We start from the raw sequence: 22,354 nt of genomic DNA, 5'->3' as shown, positions 1-22,354 counted from the left end.
GGCGCATGCCTTTAATCCCAGCACTTGTGAAACAGAGGCAGGCGGATCTCTGGGAGTTCGAGGCCAGCCTGGTCTACAAGAGCTAGTTCCGGAACAGGCACCAAAGCTTCAGAGAAACCCTGTCTCGAAGAAAAAGAAAGAAAAAAATGAAAACATTATTTACTCTCAGAGTTCCTAGGCACACTGGTAAGAGAAAAAAGTTGCAAAATATGTGTAATAAAATATAATGTACATAAAAATCTAAACTCCCTAAGACTGTTTATGTGAATAAATATGCATGCAAATATATAAGGAAAAGGTACTAGTCTATACTAACCAGCAGTGGTTACCGTCTGGGAGCGGGTATCAGGGTCCTTCCACATTAGCTCTGCTTTTGTTCCCTTAAAATGTTTATCTGCACAACTAAATATAAGATCAGGAATGCTGGGGGCTGGAGAGATGGCTCAGTGGTTAAGAGCATTGCCTGCTCTTCCAAAGGTCCTGAGTTCAATTCCCAGCAACCACATGGTGGCTCACAACCATCTGCATTGGGGTCTGGTGCCCTCTTCTGGACTGCAGGCATACACACAGACAGAATGTTGTATACATAATAAATAAATATTAAAAATAAAATAAATAAGGTTTTTTTTTAAAAAAAAAAACAGGAATGCTTACATTTCTAATAGTACATTGATAGTTTCCGTAAAATAGCTCACTAGCAAAATCAGCTTCATCAAGAATGAGTTTATCTTTTCCAACTTTGTTCTTTTATCCTATTCCTTACCATCCATTGTTCTTCCCCGGTTCAAATGAAGTAAAGTACATCAGCTTAGTACTTCAAAAAGAAATGACACAGTTGCCAGAAATACCAAAACCAAGAGAAAGGGTAATCTGGAAATAAAAACCATTTAAAAAGTCAACCACAACCTTCTGACTTGTAGCATTTAAGGGATGAAGGTCTTTGGAAGGGTACCATACAACCCAGAGCGGCCATTCTTGTGAAGGACCCAGAACCCATATGATGGCTCGTAACCACTTCTAACCCCCATTCCAAAAGATCTGACCCCCTTTTGACCTGCATGGATACCAGACGTGAATGCATACATGCAAGCCAAACGCCCATAGTCATTTCAAAAGCAAACTTCAAAGACGTCAAGATACTTGGCATGGCTGCTCAGCAAATAAATGCCTGACCACCTTTGATCCCTAGAACCCCATGGTGGGAAGAGAGAACTGACTCCCACACATGTGCTGTGGCTCCCAGGTGTCCATACACACATACACAAAATAGGTAAAGAAATGCGAAAGTTGTGAGAGAAGTTTAAAAGGTGTGAGGCACAGCATTAAGTTGCAGTCTTGGCAAAGACGATACACAACATCCTGGGTAAGCAAAAGTAGTGCTCAGGGTCTACTGAATGGAAGGGTGTCCGTTTAGATGAGAAGCATTTCTGCTCGAAACAGGACGCTCTTTAAAGAACTCAATTTGGGGGCTAGGGATGAAGCTCAGTTGAAGTGTCGGCCTAGCACACACAGAACTCCAGGTTTGATTCCCTGGCACCACACAGACGGACTGCGTGGTGCACAGCACTAAAGAGGTCGAGGCAGGAGGATCAGGAGGAATTCAAGGCCATCCTCAGCTACATAGCAAGTTTACAGCCAGCCTTTTTTCCTTCAATATTATAGTGCTAAAATGCAATTAGAAAAACTGTGCTCAAAACTAAAATTAACTAGTTTTTTTGAAAAGAGAAAGGCCATCAAAGCCAAGACATAAATATAGCATGAACTTTAGTTCATACTACAAAATATATTACTCTGTCACAGGTTTTAAGCACAATACTAACATAGTAGCCTATGATGAGTGGTCCTAATTCTCTGTTACAGGTGTTAAAGAACAACAGCAACATAGTAGCCTATGATGAGTGGTCCTAATTCTCTGTTACAGGTGTTAAAGAACAACAGCAACATAGTAGCCTATGAGGAGTGGTCCTAATACTGTCACAGGTGTTAAAGATAACAGCAACATAGTAGCCTATGATGAGTGGTCCTAACACTGTCACAGGTGTTAAAGACAATAGCAACATAGTAGCCTATGATGAGTTGCCACAAATGTATTACTCTGTAACAGATGTTAATGAACTATAGCAACACAGTAGCCTATGAGTTGCCACAAATGTATTACTCTGTAATAGATATTAATGAACTACAGCATCATAGTAGCCTGTGATGAAGCCAAGCACATGTAACTCAGTGAGTAGCAGCTTTAATTATGAAAACCTGGGCAATGCATTTTGTATTTTAGGAAAGTACATAAAGTCTCTTAATACATAACTGCAAGCTTCCTATTAGTCACTACTATCTACACCTTTTCCTGGAGAGTCTCAAGATTCAAAATGGTCACAAGGACATCAAAAGATAATTTGGAAGTTAAAGGAACAAATCAAACCATGTCAAGAGATAATATAGTTTACCTTTGCAAATGCTACCTCCAATTATCTTCCAATAATTATTAAGGATCCATGGTGTAGAAGACTGATAGCACTTATAAAACAGAAAAGTATAAACTATATGCTAAAAGAAATAAATAGTATCACACTCGTTTAAATGTTCTAATTATTTGGCACATAATGTGTATCTTGCCTTGTCTAGAAAGTATTTGATGACAAAAGAAATGTATTTGTCAAAGTGATGATAAACATTGTTGGGTCAGATAGTTTAATGTATATGTCACTTCTATCTTCTTCTAGTTCCTCAACTTTACCTTTTATTTCTAGAAAACAAAAAAGAAAAAGAGAGAAAAAAAGAAATATCATTGCTCTCTAACACCAAGGGGGGGGACTAATAATTCAGAGCTAATATCTAAAAAAAAAAAAAAGATTTCAATACAGTAATAATCATAATCTTAAGGTATTCTTAGGAGACCCATGAAACAACAAGCATGTATATTTCATAACAAGATGGTACTCATTTCTTTTCAGATTACTGCTTATCCCCAACTGTTGCAGAATACATTTTTAAACACATCCTTCCATAATCATAAAGCAAAACAAGCAGCAAGCTACTCATTACAGAAATAGTGACTGCATACTTAATGAAATTAATGACTGTCTTAAACTAACTTTAGGTTATGTGACATGTATCCACTTGTGGAGAATCAATCCCATCTAGCATCTACTTTCAATATATACCACACAGTGCCTTGTGCCTTTTCCTAGTAGCACAATTATTAGGCGAGGCACACAGATAGAATGGGGAGAAGACAGTGCCAGGGAATCCTTGCTAGTCTCAGCCTGCCATCGCTCTCTTTCCCTTATGTGCAAATGCAGCTGACTGATCTTTCTACTCTTCTTTTTGCTCATTCCACTTAGGCTCTTGCATGCTTCCGAGCACAGCAGGTATACTGTATTTCCTATCTTTGTTACTGAATTAGCATGGATCACAGGCTTAAAGAGAGAATGAAGCGTGTAAGGTGGCAAAGGACAATACAGAGGATAGTTTCTACCCCAGCAATAATTACCTGTAACTCCAGAGCAGAGGCTCCTGTATGGAATTAAGAGTGAAAAACTCAAGCACAGGTCTCCAACGATCAAGTTTAACTTAGTTTAATTCCATCTCTAGTTTAAAAAACAGTATTCTATTCCAACGAGGAAGTGTATTTCCTATCTACAACAGTAGGATTGGCAGCAGTCTTTACTCTTAAAAAAGCCAGCGCATAGGGACAAATCCTCCAATGACTCATGGTTTCTGCTGCCCCTTCTGCCCCTGCATAAACACAACTCCACAGGAACCCAGGGATGGCACAGCACAATCGGCCTGCAATGGGACACAGCTGCAGCTCACTCTCTTGACTCTTTCCATTCTGACCGTCTTCAGGCACATAGCAAAGAGTCAGTGATTGAAATCTGGCAAGGGGGATAAGTAAATAATCTAAACAGAGGGCTCAAAGAACACAATGCTAAGTTAAGTTCCTATTATCTAGATGGTAAGGTGTCAAGTCATTCAACTTTCAGTCTAGATTTAAGCTAGTCCTAAGAATATGGTAGTATTTGCTTAGTGACCATCACCTCCTTGTATTTTCAGAAATGCTTACTAACTGTGTTACTATATTCTAATCCTAGAAAAAGTAAATCCAGGGACCATTCCATCTTATCTTACACACAACATTTACTAGTTTTCCAAGCAAGACAGAAATGGGAAAATAGATATATTAGAACAAGAACAATTTATGTTAATGTCCACAATCTGTTTCTCCTGTGAGCAGTGCCTGATTTTTTTTAAATGAACAAATTTCAGTCCAATGCTAAAAAAAATAAAAAATAAAAAAATAAAAATCCAATGTAGGACTAATTATAAAATAAACAAGAATATGATTTTATAATAAATCTTACCAGCACTGCTGTAACTGTACTATAAAATGCTTCTTCCCATAAAAACTCAAAATAATTCTTATAAAATGAAATACAGCCTTCTATATTCTTTTTTGACAAGCAATGACCACTAAAACATCCTAAGGGATCCAGAAGTGCTGCCTTGGGAGCATCAATCACCACTCAACATGCTATATAAATAAGCCTTGGTCAGTGCTACTACCTGGGACCCCTCTGCTGAGGCCAGTGAACCCATCTCAGGGAAAGCCCTATAAAACACTCAAGTTGTCACAGAAGTGAAACTTGGCAAGCTCCACTCAAATCCTTCTAAGGTAACTGTTCTAAAACAAAATTGGCAGGAGAAACCTTGTTTAATAATAATAATACTAAAAAGGCAAATGCTGCTTTTTGATCGCTGGGATGTAGAGAGGCAAAAAAAAAAAAGGAAAAGAAAAAAAGAAAAAGTGACAACAGTAATAATTCAAGTAAAGTATGTATAAATTTAAACACACCACTTTCGCATTAAGACAAGTGAAGGAGGGTGATGATCGTTATAACAGCGTCAAAAAGCTTAGGTATTATCACCAACGGGTAATTCACTTTACAGTCTCCAATAAGACAATTGTATATACTTTTGCACCTTGCGCTTGTAAAAGCAGATAAAATATTTAATATGTAATTTACAATGTATTTTACCAGCTCAGCATACAGGATGTTTATAGATTATATCAAAGTAGTAGACAGTTAGGGGCCTGTGCAAACCCTGCAAAAATAGAACTTCAGGTATCTGCTAATCAAAAACAAAAACAAAAACAGTATGCTGTTTAGAAGTGATACAATTCAAACTACCACAAAATACAAAGGACTGCAAAAATGTATACCATTCCAACATCATATATAAGTTATTAAATAAAGATCTGATTTAAAAGAATATAAATGAAGCCTTTAAGTAGGTCTTTTCTACATGCATATTATTCCTCATTAAAGAAAAAATATGTAAAAAGGCCATTGGTAATTGCTTTGTTAACATTTGTAGAAAATGCCAATTCTCTGGTCACAAACTCCACTAAGTTTAGCACTTAAGGTCTCTGCAGTGTTATAAACGTAATTTAAAATACTGTTAATTCTATAACTCCATTGGTAAAATGATGTGACTTGGAATATGGCAGTCTTCATGTTCAGGGCAATGATCCACAGTTCCATTTTGTTTTGAGTTTCATAGGTGTGAGCAGCTATCCAGAAGAACAGCACCCTCCACTACCGCTCTGAGCTTGAGGTTCATCGTCGATGATCTGCACACCTCGCCTAGCAGCCCCACCTTGACTAGCGCCGTTGCCTTTAGCTCTCTCGTCCACTTGCGCTGTTTCTATCATTCCTGAAAGCAGAAAGCAAACATGAGTACACCAGTCTTTGGAGTTTTCCCTCTCTGCAAGGCCATTACTCTGCTGCGATAACTAGTTATGAGTTTCAGTCAACAGACACGGTGAATTCTGTGTCAACTCTCAAGACAAATTTTTTTTTCTTTTTTAAATTTATTTATTTATTAAGGATTTCTGCCTCGTCCCCACAACCGCTTCCCATTTCCCTCCCCCTCCCCCGATCAAGTCCCCCTCCCTCATCTGCTCGAAGAGCAATCAGGGTTCCCTGACCTGTGGGAAGCCCAAGGACTGCCCACCTCTATCCAGGTCTCGTAAGGTGAGCATTCAAACTGCCTAGGCTCCCACAAAGCCAGTACGTGCAGTAGGATCAAAAACCCACTGCAATTGTTCTTGAATTCTCAGTATTCCTCATTGTCCGCTATGTTCAGCTAGTCCGGATTTATCCCATGTTTTTTCAGACCTAGGCCAGCTGGCCTTGGTGAGATCCCAATAGAACATCCCCATTGTCTTAGTGTGTGTCAAGACAAATTTTAAGACCTAGAATGCAGAAGGTATAACACCTGGTGCTATAACGGCCACAAAGCAAGCAATAGAAAAAAACATAACACCGTTTTACTGTTTGCATGACACACTGTGTACTCTAAGTATTATCTCGAGATTTTTCAAACAAATCAGAAACAGGCTAAAGTTCAAGTTATTCTTAGCACAAGAGATTAAATTTGGAGCACAGGACTTCTTTAAGAAAATGGTAGGGCTGGAGAGATAGCTCAGCAGTTAAGAGCATTGCCTGCTCTTCCAAAGGTCCTGAGTTCAATTCCCAGCAACCACATGGTGGCTCACAACCATCTATAATGAGGTCTGGCACCTTCTTCTGGCCTTCTTCAGGCATACATGCAAGAAGAATATTGTATACATAATAAATATTTTTTAAAAAATGGTACTTGAGGGGATGGAGAGACGGCTCAGTGGTTAACAGAGCACACTGCTCTTGTAGAAGAACCAGGTCCTACATCTGGAAGCTCCTCTGGTTTCCTCCAACACTCATGTGCACATATCCACACACAGACATACACTTAAACATGTGTATAATTAAAAATAATACATATACTAAACCAAATGGTTTTTGAAAGAGTACAAAGAACTTAAGGGGTGGAGAGGGGTTCAGCAGTTAAGAGTGTTCCAAAACCATAAAGACATGGTGCTTGGATCCCAGCTCCCACATAAGGAGTTAGGTTTTCCAAAAGAAGTCTACTGATTTGCATGGGGACAGAGACAGGAGGATAGCTGGGACTTACTGTTTCTTAGCTGGTTTCTACCCTAACCAAGAAAATGTAGTTTTTGGTTCAAAGAGAAACTCCTAACTACAAAGACAAGGGTGGAGAACGGCAGGAGAGAGGGCATCCACTGCCCTCTTCTGGTCTCTTTTGGCACACATAGACACACACAAAAATGAATCTTAAAACAAATAAAAAGATGCAGGAGCTTCACAGTTGAAGTAACTTATATAAACAAATGTATACATGCAAGAGAAAGAGAGAGAGAGAGACATTCATGTGCATGGTAAGTAGTATAAAACTACACGAATTAGGTGTAGTGGTAAATGCCTTCAATTCCAGCACTCAGGTAGATTTCTGTGTGTCCAGGCCAGTCAGAGTTACATGACAAGAAACAAAACAAAACAACACAACACATCAAAACTCACATGAGTCCTGACAGTGAACAGCTGGGCGCTGGGAGCATGTGCCTGTAATCCTATTATTTGGGGGCTGCCAACAGGAGGATGAGGAGTTCAAAGACAGTCTCTGCTACACAGAGCTCACTACATGAAGCTCTATCTCACACAAGGGGACAGAGGGGGAGAGGGAGGAATTTTTGTGATTGTTGGCTTAGACAGAGATTTCTTATAAAAGAAAACACACATTCATAAGAAACAAAGAAAAACTGACAAATTGAACTTTATTGAAAAGTAAAATGTCTCCTTTTTGAGAAAAAGTTTACAAGAATGAAAATTCAAGACACTGACACAAGAACTTCTGCAGAATACTTAATCAACAAGATGAAGGAAGAAGAGTGGGCAAGTCTTTAAAACAGTAAGTGCCCAAAAGTCTGTGCAGGGCACGGGTCGTGAAGAACACTCTCAAGCTGGGGTGAGCCAGACACTGCAGTGAGAGGAAGTGACATAGTACAGAACCCTGCTTCTCCTTATTTAGTCAGCCTTTCAAGTTTTCCATTTCTAGGTATGTTTTAGAATGTATGAAATGGATTTATATTAGTATCCATGTTAGAGGATTTTAAAATGAATATATGGAGAATAAATATCTTAAGGCATGAGACTTATCTGAAACCTTTTATTTGAAGTATGAGCTGAAACGTGAACTTCAGGCCATAGCCAACTACACCAAAGTGTGTTTTGCACAGACCCTCACAGCAACGGTTATACACTGCGCTGGCACTCAGACCTAGTACACATCAGAATCATACGGAAGGCTTCTTACAGACTGTGCCCCCTCCAGACATTTGATTCAGTAGGTTTGGGAATGGAAGCTGCATTTCTGGTAATCTCAAGCGATGCTAAAGCTGCTGACTAGTAGAGACCTTTTATTCTAGAGGAATTATGAATGACTTCAGAGTCTCAAGTAAAATTTACCCCAAAGTTTGTGTACACATATTTTTTTTCTAGAGCCAAAAACCAGTTTCATCAAATCCTCAAGAAAATGAGGCCCACAAATTTAAAGACTGCAGTTTGACAATCACTCACTATTATCCCACAGACTAACATTCTCCTAAATGTAAGCATTGTAGTGGTAACATGAGAAACGAACGTCAGGTTGCACTTAAAAAGAAACTTGTTTTTCTTTTCTAAGAAAACCTTTTAACATGAAACCTTCAAACATATAAAAATAGAGAAAAGGAGCCTAGCAAAAACCCATCCCCTCATTTTACCCACATTCTAATTGTCTCTACTGCTGTTTTGAATCAAGCTCCAGACACATTTTATTCATGGATTACTTTAATATGCACCTCTAAAATAGAATTTTCTAATGCTTAAACATTTATAATGACACCTAAAAAGACTAACCTTTATGTTTTAATAACAAAATTCAGTGCACATTCATGTACTGATTGTCTTCAAAAATGTTTTTCTTCACTAATCTGTTAATCAAGATCCAAATATGGTCCACCCACTCCAACAAATTGTTATGGCTGTTAAATATGGGTTCCTTTTTTTCATTTAAAAAAAAATGGGTATGTAGAACAGAGATCCACCTTAGATGTCACCCACTTTATCCTTTGAGAAAGGTTTTCACCAGGTTTTGAGCTTGCTGAGTTGCTTAAGCTAGCTGGTCAATGAGCCCCAGGGACCCAACTCCACAGTATGGGGTGGGGGTGGGCTCATAAACACATGCTGCCACTGCTGTGGGTGCTGGGAATCAAACTCAGGTTGTCACAGCTAACTATTGCTTCAGCCGCTTCCGTGTGTTTTAATACACATAGTCTGCTGCTTTTTAAAAACTAATCACACACACATTTTAAATACAGTTAGCAGACATCAAACAATGATTTCAAAACCATTAGTTTATTGCTTAAAACAGATAAAAATACCTAAGATTTTAAAACACGAACCACACAAATACCAAGTAAAAATAGTACAGATAGGTCTAAAAAAAATTCCTGCTTTCATTGCTGAAATGGGCAAAATATCACTCCAGAAAAATTAACAATATTTTTTTTTTTTTGGAGTCAGGGTCTGGATCAGGCTAACCTCAAACTCAGATCCACCTGCCCCAGCCTTTAGGGTGCTGGGATTAAAGGTGTGTGCCACAACTCCTGGCTAGAAACATTAATAGCTGTTTGTAAAAGCCACTTGTAAACATACTTTAGACAGCATACATACTTTTACAGAGGTCAAGGAAGAGCTCCTCGATTCCTTTGTTTTGTTTAGCGGAAGTATGATAATGTTTTGCTCCCACAGAATCTGCATACCTTAAAAAAGAAAAAAATATCAGTCACTGACATGAAGCCCTTGAAGCTTTCTGCAACTGCAATTTTAGTGACTAAGTTTACCTTTATTTTTTTTTTAAATATTTATTTACTTATTATGTATACAATATTCAGTTTGTGTGTGTGCCTGCAGGCCAGAAGAGGGCACCAGACCTCATTACAGATGGTTGTGAGCCACCATGTGGTTGCTGGGAATTGAACTCAGGACCTTTGGAAGAGCAGGCAGTGCTCTTAACCGCTGAGCCATCTCTCCAGCCCTAAGTTTACCTTTATTGATTTACTAACTTAACCAATTTTTGTTACGTTAAGATTATTTAGGTATTTAATTTCTCTATATATTGAACCAAATTAGGGGGAAAAAAACAGAACATAAAAAATGTTGATACAGTCATCTGGAACTGAAATACTTGGTTTTTGTGGCCTCCAACCATTTAATCTTGATAGCCTGTTCTCACACCAGCCTTTCAATTTCAGTGAAATCAAAAGAGAAATGGAGAGAGGACTATCTGCTCTTGCCAGATGTTCAGCATCTCACCGTACAAATACGCTTCCCGAGAACAAGAGTTCAGTCCACCAAGGCAGACTGTGAGAGTTTGGTGCACACCCTGAGGGGTCAAAGCTAACTGTCAAAGCCCACAGGAAGCAGGTGGCGCTGCTGGGGAGCAATGGGAACGCGGGGGGGGGGGGGGGGGGGGGGGGGGGGGAAGCATGACACTTACGACTCTGCTTCTTGGATGGAAACGTGTCTCTCCTTTTCCAAGTCTATTTTATTACCTAATGTGAAGGAAGGAAACACTGATCTTAATAATGATTTATTTTTAATACAATTAGACAGTAATAAATATATAATTGTAACTAATTATTTGAAAAAATGACAAGAATTCCCCTCAGATTTCTAAATGTCTCAATCACAAAGATGTGAGAGCTGTTCATGACCATCAGGCCTGTGTCTCACCGCCTGCAACAGGGCAGCCTGCTCTCTTCCAAGGAGAAGGGCACTGCTCTTGAATACAGGGACAGCAGGGGCTAAGATTCATTAGGAAGTACAATGATGTTTTATTAAGGTATATAGACATTTTCCCCTTTTTTTATATACTTGTTTTTAATTGAGCTGTACATTTTCCCCACTTCCCTTCCTTCCTCCCTTCTCCTCGTCCATCTTCCCCTCTTCCCCCCATACTCCCAATTTAAAATTCTTTATTCCCCAATCAACTTTAAACCAATCATTAATTAACTATAACTCTTGATTTACTAAAATATATCAAGTTTGCATCTTGGGCACTAAAAGGGTACTCTTCCTTGATGACCTGAACTAGTTAAAGGAAAAAATTTTAATGTATGAATTTTTAAGTATCCCTCCACCAGAGATTAAGTACATTGTTTATAAAACAATTTTAGTGACCTTTCAGAACTTAATATATACATGTCACATAGATTTGAAATTACTGAAAATAAGTTTAGTCTTTCTTAAACAATGGAGCTACGCTAAGATTTTTCTGAGAAGCAAACAGATCCTTATTGAGTACTGGACAGAAGTTAAGATGACCTGGGTGGATACAGAGTAAAGGTCAGAGAAACAACAAACAGATGGAGGCGGGAGGCAGCAGAAGGAAGCATGCTTTAATCAAATGGTTCCATTTCTTCCATTTTAACTTTTAGACAGAATAAATAAACCTTATAAAGTAATGAGCAAAGCACCCAATGAAAGATGAAGTGTTCATCAAAAAGAAATGCAAGTCACGAGGTGCTATATACTGAAGATCTCAAAAAACCTGAGCTCTTAATAGCTGGTAGCTGCAACAAGCTATCTGTCCGCATTGCCCATGGATGAGAGTGTGAGAGGGTAAATATTAAAGTCAGTGAGCTCCAACTGACTCAGCTTTGAGTCCTATTCTCTGAACAGATATACTCAGCTGCGAGTACTACATTAATTTCACTTTCTACATTGTGGTCTGCCAATAAAATTCAATCAAATATTATAGCCAGTATACTGAACAGTAACCAGATACAGCAAGCCATTTATCCTATAAATACAAGTAGCACCACCGGGTGTCAGGTGTCTCCTATAACACTTCATTACAGTGGAGAGATGGCTCAGTGGTGAAGAGGACACATTGCTCTTCCAGAGGACCTGAGTTCACTTCTTGCCCCCACGTAGGTTCACAACTAACTGTAATTCTACCTCCAGGAAGGGAAGAGCCTGGGGCCTTCATGGGTACCTGCACTCACATGTACATAATACTTGCCCCCAACATACACAGAATTAAAAATAATAAAAACAAATCTAGCCAGATGTAGTGGCATATACCTTTAATCCCAGAACTCAGAAGGCAGAGGGAGACAGATCTCTGAGGTCCAGGCTAGCCAAACCTACATAATGAGTGTCTTTGTCTTTCTGTCTCTCTCTACATAAGTGTGTGCTTTATGTTTTACACACACACACACACACACATATTTAAATAATTTCATTATATTAGAAAAAAATTGGGAAAGCATGACTGAACAATACTTCTAAAAAGAAGATAAAGGTTTTGTTAGCTATAATCTACATAAAAGAAGCCATGAGTTGACTTGACTGTTAAAATATGGAAGCCTTGAGCTGGGCACGTTTAGGACTATAATCCCTATAACTCCTGTATTCCTGGGAGTCTAACATTGTACCTCATGACGAGCTAGCAGCCCTTGAACACCTCAAGAACAGTTGTGAAGTACAGTGAGCCTGTGATTCCTCTGGAAGAGCAAACAGCAGTGGAGAAATACCTCATTGTCACAATGCATGACTCAGAGGGCAAGGGTCAGACATCATTTTGAGAGAACCTGTCTGATAATGAGGTACCCTGAGAATGGGCAACAACCACAAGATACAAGATAGAGGAGCTAATTTAATTTGCAATGATCCCACAGCAAGGGAGCCCTAGAAGGCAATGCAGAAAAAAGGGTCAGATGCTGACCAGTACCCAAGGCAGGAGGCCCATGCCAGGAAGAAAAGTTGACAGAATCCATCTCATGTACCGAGAATAACCTGGCAGTATGACGGGCCCTAGCGTAAGAGTGGTGAAGTAGAGCAGCCTCCGGAGTCATCCATCCTCAGCTACTGCTATACTCTGATCAATGAAGCTCCACTGGGCTGCTGACACCCACAGCTGCATCCTGCCAGCAGGGCAGTGGTTCTTAAGAATGGATTCACAGGTCCTCAGACTTTGCACATTTGAGTGATGTGGTTGCTTCCTATGATCTCCACACACTTGGGGGACAACCCTGAGCTAGGAGAGCCGCCCTGGGAACTGTGTGCTAGAGAGCCAAGAGCTCCTGACCAACCCTCAGAATGCAAAGCCAAGTGTTGCTAGCTGAGGGCCATCATACAAAGAGACTAGGCTGGTTGGCACCGGCACCAGTGAATGTCAGACACTTGTAATGTGCAGGCTCAACAGCAGCACAAACAGGAGGAGAGGTGAGAGCCCGCAAGCTCAAGCCCCTCCTCCCTACATAAGTGGAATTCTTTACTTTTTGAAAATCAAGAAAGAAGCTGTTCCAATACTTATCTGTTCATACCTTTCTCTTTTTATTATTATTTTTTTTGTTTTATTTTTTTGAGACAGGTTTCTCTGTAGCTTTGGAGCTTTATCCTGGCACTTGCTCTGTAGACTAGGCTGGCCTCAAACTCAAAGATTCACCTGCTTCTGCCTCCCGAGTGCTGCACCAACACTACCTGGCTTTATTATATCTTTTAAAAAGATTTAATTATTTATTATTCATAATGTGTGTGCCTGTATTAGTATATGTACATATACTAATGTGGGTGTGTGTGCAGGTGCCCACAGGTCAGAGGCCATTAGCAAAAGCCGTTAAGTACTATTTAAAAAGGTCCTCTCTTTATTACATCATAAGCAGCACTTTTGCTACACTTCTAAAGCTTTTCTATTCCCTTCTGTACAAGCCATCTATTTAGGCTCATTATTTATCATTATTGGCAATACTGCCCCACCACTGTCTGCTCCATATCCTCCACTCTCCACAACACACACTTTCTCTCTCTACTATACTTTTAGCAGAATGGAGGAATTCACTAATAACATTACAGAAGAAAATTTCAAAAATCTTACGAAATGGACTTCCAAATTCAATTAGTATTTAGAACCCCAAATAGACAGAACAATAAAACAGAATTAAAAGACAATGAACGTGAAAGAAGATCTCAAGTTAGAGGCTAAGGAGACAAATGAGAAAGTAACTACATATGACATAAAAGTGCGAGAGGGGACTACCTGTATGTGGGACAGCAGCAAGGACATGACCACCAGGGGCAGGGTGGGTAAAGCCATAAGGGAGAGGGATAAATAGAACACAGTACAATGGCATGCACACAGGAGAGCACCACAGTGAACCTCACTACAGGATATGCTAGCCTTTAAAGCAGACACAAACTTGAAAACAAACAGTTCTCTTAAAAAGTGGAGGTGCACACCTGCGATGCTGGCTGTCAGGAGACCAAGACAGAGGATCGTGCTAAGTTCAAGGCAAGCCTGGGCTATACAGCTAGACTTAGTCTCAAAAAGCCTAAACAGTAAGCATAGGTTACAGCGATTAAGAGGAGGCCAACAGGAAGAACACAGCGGAAGTCTTCGCGAAGAGTCATGAGATGGTGTAGGTGGGATTCTTCCACTGTGTCAGGTCAGACATAGTGCCGCAAGGACAGCGTGTCCTAGACTAAAACAAGAAACCGCTGGAACACATCCGCGGAGTTAACTAACACCTAGTCCACGAACATCTGATCTAATACACCTGGAGGAAGTAACCCTCCTGACCCCCTTCTTAACTCTTCCACACTCTCCAGGTCATCCTAAGGACAAGAAAATGCAGGAATAAGGTAAATGAGTTCTTAAAATTGTTCTAAATTTCATGTCAAACTTGCCAGGAGATAGAAAAACTTGTATCTCATGCTCCCCATTAATAAACTGTGTTATATAAAGATTACTCAACTTCTTTAACTTTCCATATATATATAAATAATTCTGCTCTTCAGAAAGATAACAAAATATCATAAAAAAATTAATCTTCAGTTACTTACCTACTGTGTTAGAGTGACCCCTTGTGCTACACAAAGCCATACAAATCTCATTAACAACTAGCTAAAACTTTGTCCTCAAATTCCTATGTGATCTATTACTCTAGTGTTCCTGTCTCACGGATCCCTGCTTGACTAATTCCTCAAATGTAAAATAAGAAGGAGCAAATCATTTCTCTTCTCTCTTCCCTAGAACTCATACTTTGGTAGGAGACCATACAGTTACCCATCTAAAGGTAATAATATGTATGAATGGTAAATTCCAGTTATGAATAAATTCCTGGGGCTAAGAGTAGTATTTTCCCATGCAGATCACTCCATTGCTTCAATTTCCAAAATAACCACCGCTTTTATCCTCCACTAAATTATCCTGGCTTCAGAGTTGGAGAGATAACTCAGTGGTTAAGAGCACTTGCTCTTCTTCCAGAGAACTTGTGTTCACTTTCCAACAGCCACGTGATGGCTCACAACCACCTGTAGCTCTAGTTCTATGGGGTCTGAAAACGTGTTCTTACTTCATGGATGCGGGGGGGCTGGAGAGGTGGCTCAGAGGTTAAGAGCACTGGCTGCTCTTCCAGAGGTCCTGAGTTCAATTCCCAGCAACCACATGGTGGCTCACAACCATCTGTAATGAGATCTGGTGTCTCTTCTGGTGAATATATGTTAACAGAACATTGTATGCATAGTAAATAAATCTTAAAAAAAAAGTTTGGCTTTACTTCATGGATGCCAGGCAAGCATATGGTGCACGGACATACATGCAGCCAAATGCCCATCAACAGACATTTTTAAAAATAAAAAGTTAAGAAATAAAGGTTTTTTGCCACCATGCCTGGTCTGGCCACTTACACACACACGAAAAAAAAAAGTAAGAAAAACTACAAAAACAAACTATTCTGGTTTCTCCAAGCTCAGTCTTATTATTATGAGCCACAAAAGCAAAAGCCAGCATCATCTTTGGCAGCTGTTTGATGCCAGGTAAGTACATATCCAGGACCCCACTTCCCTGCAATTCCCCTGTAATGTCCAGGACCCCACTTCCCTGCGATTCCCCTGTAATGACAAGGACCCCTCTTCCCTGGGATTTTCCTATAATGTCCAGGACCCCACTTCCCTGCGATTCCCCTGTAATGACCAGGACCCCACTTCCCTGGGATTCCTCTGTAGTGTCCAGGACCCCACTTCCCTGGGATTCCTCTGTAGTGTCCAGGACCCCACTTCCCTGGGATTCCTCTGTAGTGTCCAGGACCCCACTTCCCTGGGATTCTCCTATAATGTCCAGGACCCCACTTCCCTGCGATTCCCCTGTAGTGTCCAGGACCCTGCTTCCCTGCGATTCCCCTGTAATGTCCAGGACCCCACTTCGCTGTAAAGCCCTCAGGGTTATAAGGGTTTTATAATGGTGCCGACTACATACGCATCACTATTTCTAATATATGCTCCCCACTCAGTAACTGTTAAATTAGAGAAATATTTTTTTAAAAAGGGACCCGAAGAGAAAGTCTAAAGTCTAAGACTGGGGGCTGGAGAGATGGCTCAGAGGTTAAGAGCATTGCCTGCTCTTCCAAAGGTTCTGAGTTCAATTCCCAGCAACCACATGGTGGCTCACAACCATCTGTAATGGGGTCTAGTGCCCTCCTCTGGCCTGCAGGCATACACACAGACAGAATATTGTATACATAATAAATAAGTAAATAAATAAATATTTAAAAAAAAATAAAAATAAAATAAAGTCTAAGACTGGTCTTAGAGGTCTTTTATTTACTATTCCAGAATCATGAACTACCTATGTTCTTGAAGTCAGTCTGTTCTCAATTTAAAAAAATGTGTACAATTAAGTGGACACACAAGAACTGGCTCACTTAAAGCAGTTCTTATACTCTTCCTTTTCTTTTTTTAAAGAGCTAAAACTTCTGGTGAAAAGGTAAATGATGAAGCAAGCCTGGGACCCTCACTAGGTCCTAGGGGTATCCCTTGAAATGTAGCGCTTAAGTCTGCTGGAAAAGTCAACCCCAAGTCTAAAAGAGAAACACTAAAATGTCATAATTCTTTGGTCCTGCTATTTTTTTTTTTTTTTTTTTTTTGGTTTTTCGAGACAGGGTTTCTCTGTGGTTTGGAGCCTGTCCTGGAACTAGCTCTTGTAGACCAGGCTGGTCTCAAACTCACAGAGATCCGCCTGCCTCTGCCTCCCGAGTGCTGGGATTAAAGGCATGCGCCACCATCGCCCGGCTTCCTGCTATCTCTTTAAAAAAAAAATTATTTGTTTATTTTGTCTTTAACCAGGAGAGAAAGGACCAATACTTACCAACTATACACAAACAGATTTCATTTCCCAACATTTTCCTTAGCTCTTTGACCCAGTTTTTTACCTGTGTACACAAAAGAGTAAACATGACAACAAATCCTGCTGGAGTTAGTACACCTAAAGCCCATGGGTATACAAAAACATACCTCTGACTACAAATTTTTACATATTTTTCAGACATCCAAGCAAAGCTATTTGCCAGAACCAAACTTTGTCAAGTACAGATCTGGTATTAAGATACTTGTAACAGAGTCACTTCGGATTTAGAAAGGTATGACCATAGCATTTTTGATCAAGCCCCAATTGATTCCTATTAGACACCTTTTTGTTAAAGACTTAAGGAGAAAAATAAGTGTAAGGGTACTAAAAAAGTGTGCATTGCAAAATAAATGTTCACTATTTATTATCCAATAAAAGTTTTCAGTTGGCACTGACATTGTGGCTGAAATATCCCTTTGCTATGAGGCTGGTTGTGTCTGATTATGTGACTGTGTAGTGAAGTTCCTGGCCTCTACCAAGAGAAGGCAGCATCACTCTCCCACAGTCTCGAGATTTTTGTCATCCATGGTGCAAATGTCTAGTATAAGATAATTGCCCACTAAGGAAGAAGCTCAGCCCTGGACACAGCTGAATAGAAACTGGAATTACTGATACTAATCTTTTAGATATTGTAATACAATAATGGGATTATACTCAGACAGCATGATAAGGAACAAACCAGGACACCTGCTTTCAATTTTTACAGTAAAATTTAATTTATATGTAATCAAGTCTCATGAAACATATATACCCTCCATAAAACAATGCACATTTGTAAGTTAGAAAAATTTCATTATTTTGGGGTGAGCATTTACTGTGCATCTGGATCTATAAAATGAGTGTTCTACACTGTTATTCTCTACAAGAATGCAGAACTATTAATTATTATAAAAGCAAAGGTAATTATTTTTATCTTATAATAAACCACAATTCTCTCAGTACAGCTCAATTTAGTTGATTTCACATGAGAAATAGATGATAGAACGGTAAATGTATATCTTCAATATGAACTAAATATTTTGGTAAATAATGGTCACCAATTATGCTTATTTATGTATGCTTTACTGTTTAAAAACTAGTCACTGGTGGACGCAGACATATTAATAGAGATCAAAAACAAACAAATATAAAACCAGTGTGGTTCTTCTAATTAAGTCATCTATGAAAAAATACCTTCTGAAAAGAATCTTCATCCGTTATATCGTAAACTAAAATAGCTCCGTTAGAATCGCGGTAGTAAATTGGACCCAATGCATGGAATCTCTCTTGACCTGCTGTATCCTAATAAAGAATAAATGCTTATTAGATCAAAAGAAAAAAGCACATGGCTGCTATTTTAACTACAGTGAACTTTTAATTATTGGAATGGAGGTCATAAAGTCACAGATAACTCCAAACTAAAAGAAACAAAACACGTTAAAGAATACCCTAATGTTTAAACGTCATATGATGCTGCTCCTGAGACCTCCTGTCCCCACTAAAACAGCAGCTCAGTGCTGCATGGTTAAAGCAGTGGGAACAGTCCCTGCCTACACTGAGGATCTCGGGAATGTTAGAAGAGGGCACACATCAGGACTACTAGCTACTCCTAGCAGGCTGCCCCATCAACTCTATCCTTGCTGCAAATGAAAAAATTATAGCAGCAATATGTAGATAGAAAGCTACATTCCAAATATAATTCTTAACTAGATTTTAGGAACTTTTTAATTAAGGAAATGGCTTTGGCTAACTAGCTTATTTATTTACTTTTAAAAAACAAACTCTGAAGTCCAAATTCCTGTTCCTCCAGTCAGTTAATTAGAGTATTTCTGAAGCCAAGCATAGTGATGCACCTTTAATTCAGCATTCAAGAGGCGGGGGTAGGAGGATCTCTGTGAATTTGGGGTCAGCATGGTCTACAGAGTGAATTCAGGACAACCAGAGTGACATAGTAAGACCCTGTCTCAAAACAAACAAAAATAATATTTCTGAATACTTACCCATATGGCAAGGTTTACTCTTTTCCCACCAATATTTAACTTCTTTGTTAAGAAAGATGCCTAAAATAAGAGAAGTATATGTTAAAAATGTTTTATATAAAATAATGTCCTTCACCCTAACTCTACATTAATGAACGAGTCATCCTCATGTCAACTTAGATTGCCTGACAGCAAAGGCAATCATTCAATTTTTAATGTATGGCCAACTATTATTTTCATTAAAGACAAAATATTATGCATATTCTAAGGAAGTGTATCTTGTTTTATGAACACAAATTACCAAAACTCTAAAAGAATATAAGAAAAGTTGAGGATGCAGTAAACATCCCTAGGAGATCCTCAGTGGGTAAAGCACTTCTCATCAAATGTGAGAACCTGGCACGATGACCTGAATTCTCATTCCCAGAATCTACTTAGACATATGCATGTCTACAATCAAGGCACACCTAAAGTAAGATGGGATACAATGGGAAAATCCCAGCCTCTCTGTGTAGCTGGCCTGGCCTACACAATAAATACCAACAAAAGTATCATCTCAAAATGAGCTGAAGTCAAGGACTGACAACCAAATTTGTCTTCTGACTCCCACACATTGTGCTACACACATACACACCTGCATACAACATACACAAATACATACTGTAGGGGCTGGAGAGATGGCTCAGTGGTTAAGAGCATTGCCTGCTCTTCCAAAGGTCCTGAGTTCAATTCCCAGCAACCACATGGTGGCTCACAACCATCTGTAATAAGGTCTGGTGCCCTCTTCTGGCCTGCAGGCATATACACAGATAGACTATTGTATACATAACAAATCAATAAATAAATATTAAAAAACAAATACATACTGTAAAAAAATTAATGTTGAAACAGAGTCTCTGGGTAGTCCTAGCTGACCTAGAATTCACAAAGATTCTCCTGCCTCTGCCTCCCAAATTTAAGGTGTCTGCCACCATATCGCTCCCCACATTTAAAAAAAATAATAAAACACCCATAAATACACAAAGAAAATGGTGCCTGCTTTTTATGTTTTTTTTTTCCTTTCTGTATAGGCAACAATTTTCCCTAAAGCATTTACTTATTTACTGATTAAAAAGAATATCTAGAAGATTCCTGAGATATCTAACATTGCTCGAGACGGTTCTGTGTCTACAATTCAACACATATCTCTGCCAAAGAAATGAAAGGACATGGCCCCATGCTTTGCAGGGGAGCTTAGTCTACTAGAGAATGACTGTACAGAGAACACAATTTTTGCTATGCTGACTGAAACAGAGGATCCTGTCAATGATTATAAGGGGCACGCTGAGAAAGGAAGTTCAGTGCTTGCCAGGATGCGTTAAGGTAATGAATGATCTCTCCACTAGGTGCAGCTGGAATTTTTCCTAACCATAAACAAAACCACTGAAACCTAAAACAAATGAGGTCACCCTCAGGGGAGCTTCCAGTTGGTATAGTTAATGCCAGAGTACGAACACATAAATGAGCAAGGGCTAAATCAAAAGATCCTAGATTGTGGCTCAGAGTGGTCTCAGCAAACAAAGGTGCTTTTCTCAAGGCAGACAACCTGATTCAATCCCAGAGACCACATGGATTTTTTTTTAAAGCTCCTATGAAGGGGCTGGGGAGATGGCTAGTGGTTAAGAGCACTTTGTTCTTGCAGAAGACCTGGGTTCAATCCCTGCCCTAAACTGCGGATCTCTGTAATGCAGAAGAGGGCACACATCAGGACTACTTGCTAACACGTGCCCAGCACCCACATAGTAGATCACAACCATCTGTAACTCCCATTCTAAAGGATATTGCACCCTCTTCTGACCTCCATGGGCACCGGGAATGTATATGTGGTACATAGCTATACATGTGAGTAAAAAGCCCATATGCACAAATAAATCTTAAAAAAATTAAAAGAAAAACCCCAAGGGTATAAACTTGGCATTGTAAACTTTCACTTTTTCTCTTCTGAGACAAAGTCTCACATATTCCAGGCTGGTCTCAAACTCACAATGTAGACAAGGATGACTTGAACTCCTGACCCTCCTGCCTCTATCTCCCACGTGCTGAGATTACTTGTGTAGCACAATCACCATGGCTTATTATCAAACCTCAGGTTTCAAACATGGTAGGCAGGGACTCTACCAAATGAACCATATCCTTGTAGGTCTTAATAAAACCTGTCCTAAAAATATTAGCTGCCCCCCAAATCAGGCAGATCTGGAAAATAGTATATAACACTTTCTAAATTTCATAATATATACGAGCACCTTACAATTCTGTCGAAAGGCAGCTGGCTAAGTGCACTTACACAAGCATCCCCTAAATCATTTGCCCTCTCTCTCACTCCTCAATTTCTTCTTTATAAAACTAAACATCTTCTTCCCTAAAGAAGTCTCTATCCTAAGAAGCACCTGCAAAGAAAGCACACCAGGGCATGGAGAATCACTAAAGGGTTAAGACCTTTTAAGAGAATGTGGGATTAGAGGTTGGATTAAGGATGAGACCAGACTGGAAAACAGAACTCTACTACAAAGTTAAAGACAAAACCAAACAGAACTCAAACGATGAAGACATAGGACAGAATGAAGAATAAACGAAGACCAATAAGGTATGGGAGCACATGCCTGTAATCTTGGTTCTTGAGAAGGCTGAGGCAGGAGGATAAACTCAAAGTTAGCCTGGTTATACAGTGAGAGCCTGTCTCAAACAGAATAACTTATCAAACAGGAAATGTACCCAGAGGCCAGAATTAGTTAGCATGTTTTTAAAAGGAAGAGAACAGAGTTCAGAGCTGTGGCAAAGCAGTCACATGCATGCAAGTTTATCTACAGAGAGGAAAATGCAGAAGGCAAAAGAGGTGAGCATGGCAAATTTCTGACAAGGAGAAGCGTGTGCTCCAAGTGTGCTGTGGCACTCCAGGGAAGATCAGAACCCAGAACCGCCTTTGAATTCAGTGACTGCGGTGTCCATAGATAGGATAAACGGCAGAGTTGAGATAAACATGGGAATAGCTGCTTCCAAGAGACAAGCTACAGTACTGCAGATAGTAAGTAAAAAATAGATTATATTGAAAAGGACCAAAAATAAAATAAAATAACTTAAATGGTAAAATAGAAAACCTTGGAATATGAGAAGGCCACAAATTAAAATAAGACAAATTAATAAAAGATTTCTCCCACTTTGTAGCACAGAAGCTAAGAAAATTATTTTTAATTTGAATCTCACTTTGCTTTTTACCAGATATTTAA

General features: G+C 39.4%; 1 protein-coding gene across 1 annotated transcript in view; it reads right to left on the bottom strand.

Annotated features, from left to right (window-relative positions):
* Positions 1-2,572: 2,572 nt before the first annotated feature.
* The window catches only part of Rab21 (RAB21, member RAS oncogene family), a 39,101-nt gene continuing 19,319 nt past the window's right edge, over positions 2,573-22,354 (bottom strand). Inside the window, exons 2-7 of the mRNA XM_041668615.1 lie at positions 19,113-19,172; positions 18,307-18,414; positions 17,095-17,158; positions 10,444-10,498; positions 9,618-9,706; positions 2,573-5,718 (exon numbers count right to left, since the gene is read on the bottom strand). Coding sequence (XP_041524549.1) covers positions 5,576-5,718; positions 9,618-9,706; positions 10,444-10,498; positions 17,095-17,158; positions 18,307-18,414; positions 19,113-19,172 — 519 coding nt within the window. The 3' untranslated portion in view covers positions 2,573-5,575. The remainder of the gene's footprint in view (positions 5,719-9,617; positions 9,707-10,443; positions 10,499-17,094; positions 17,159-18,306; positions 18,415-19,112; positions 19,173-22,354) is intronic.

The sequence above is a fragment of the Microtus oregoni genome, unplaced genomic scaffold (assembly GCF_018167655.1).
Source record: "Microtus oregoni isolate MIOR12 unplaced genomic scaffold, Mior012 000001F_ref0000356, whole genome shotgun sequence".
Taxonomy (NCBI): Eukaryota; Metazoa; Chordata; class Mammalia; order Rodentia; family Cricetidae; genus Microtus; species Microtus oregoni.
Note: the sequence above shows the minus strand (reverse complement) of the source record. Positions and strands in the feature narration are given on the sequence as shown.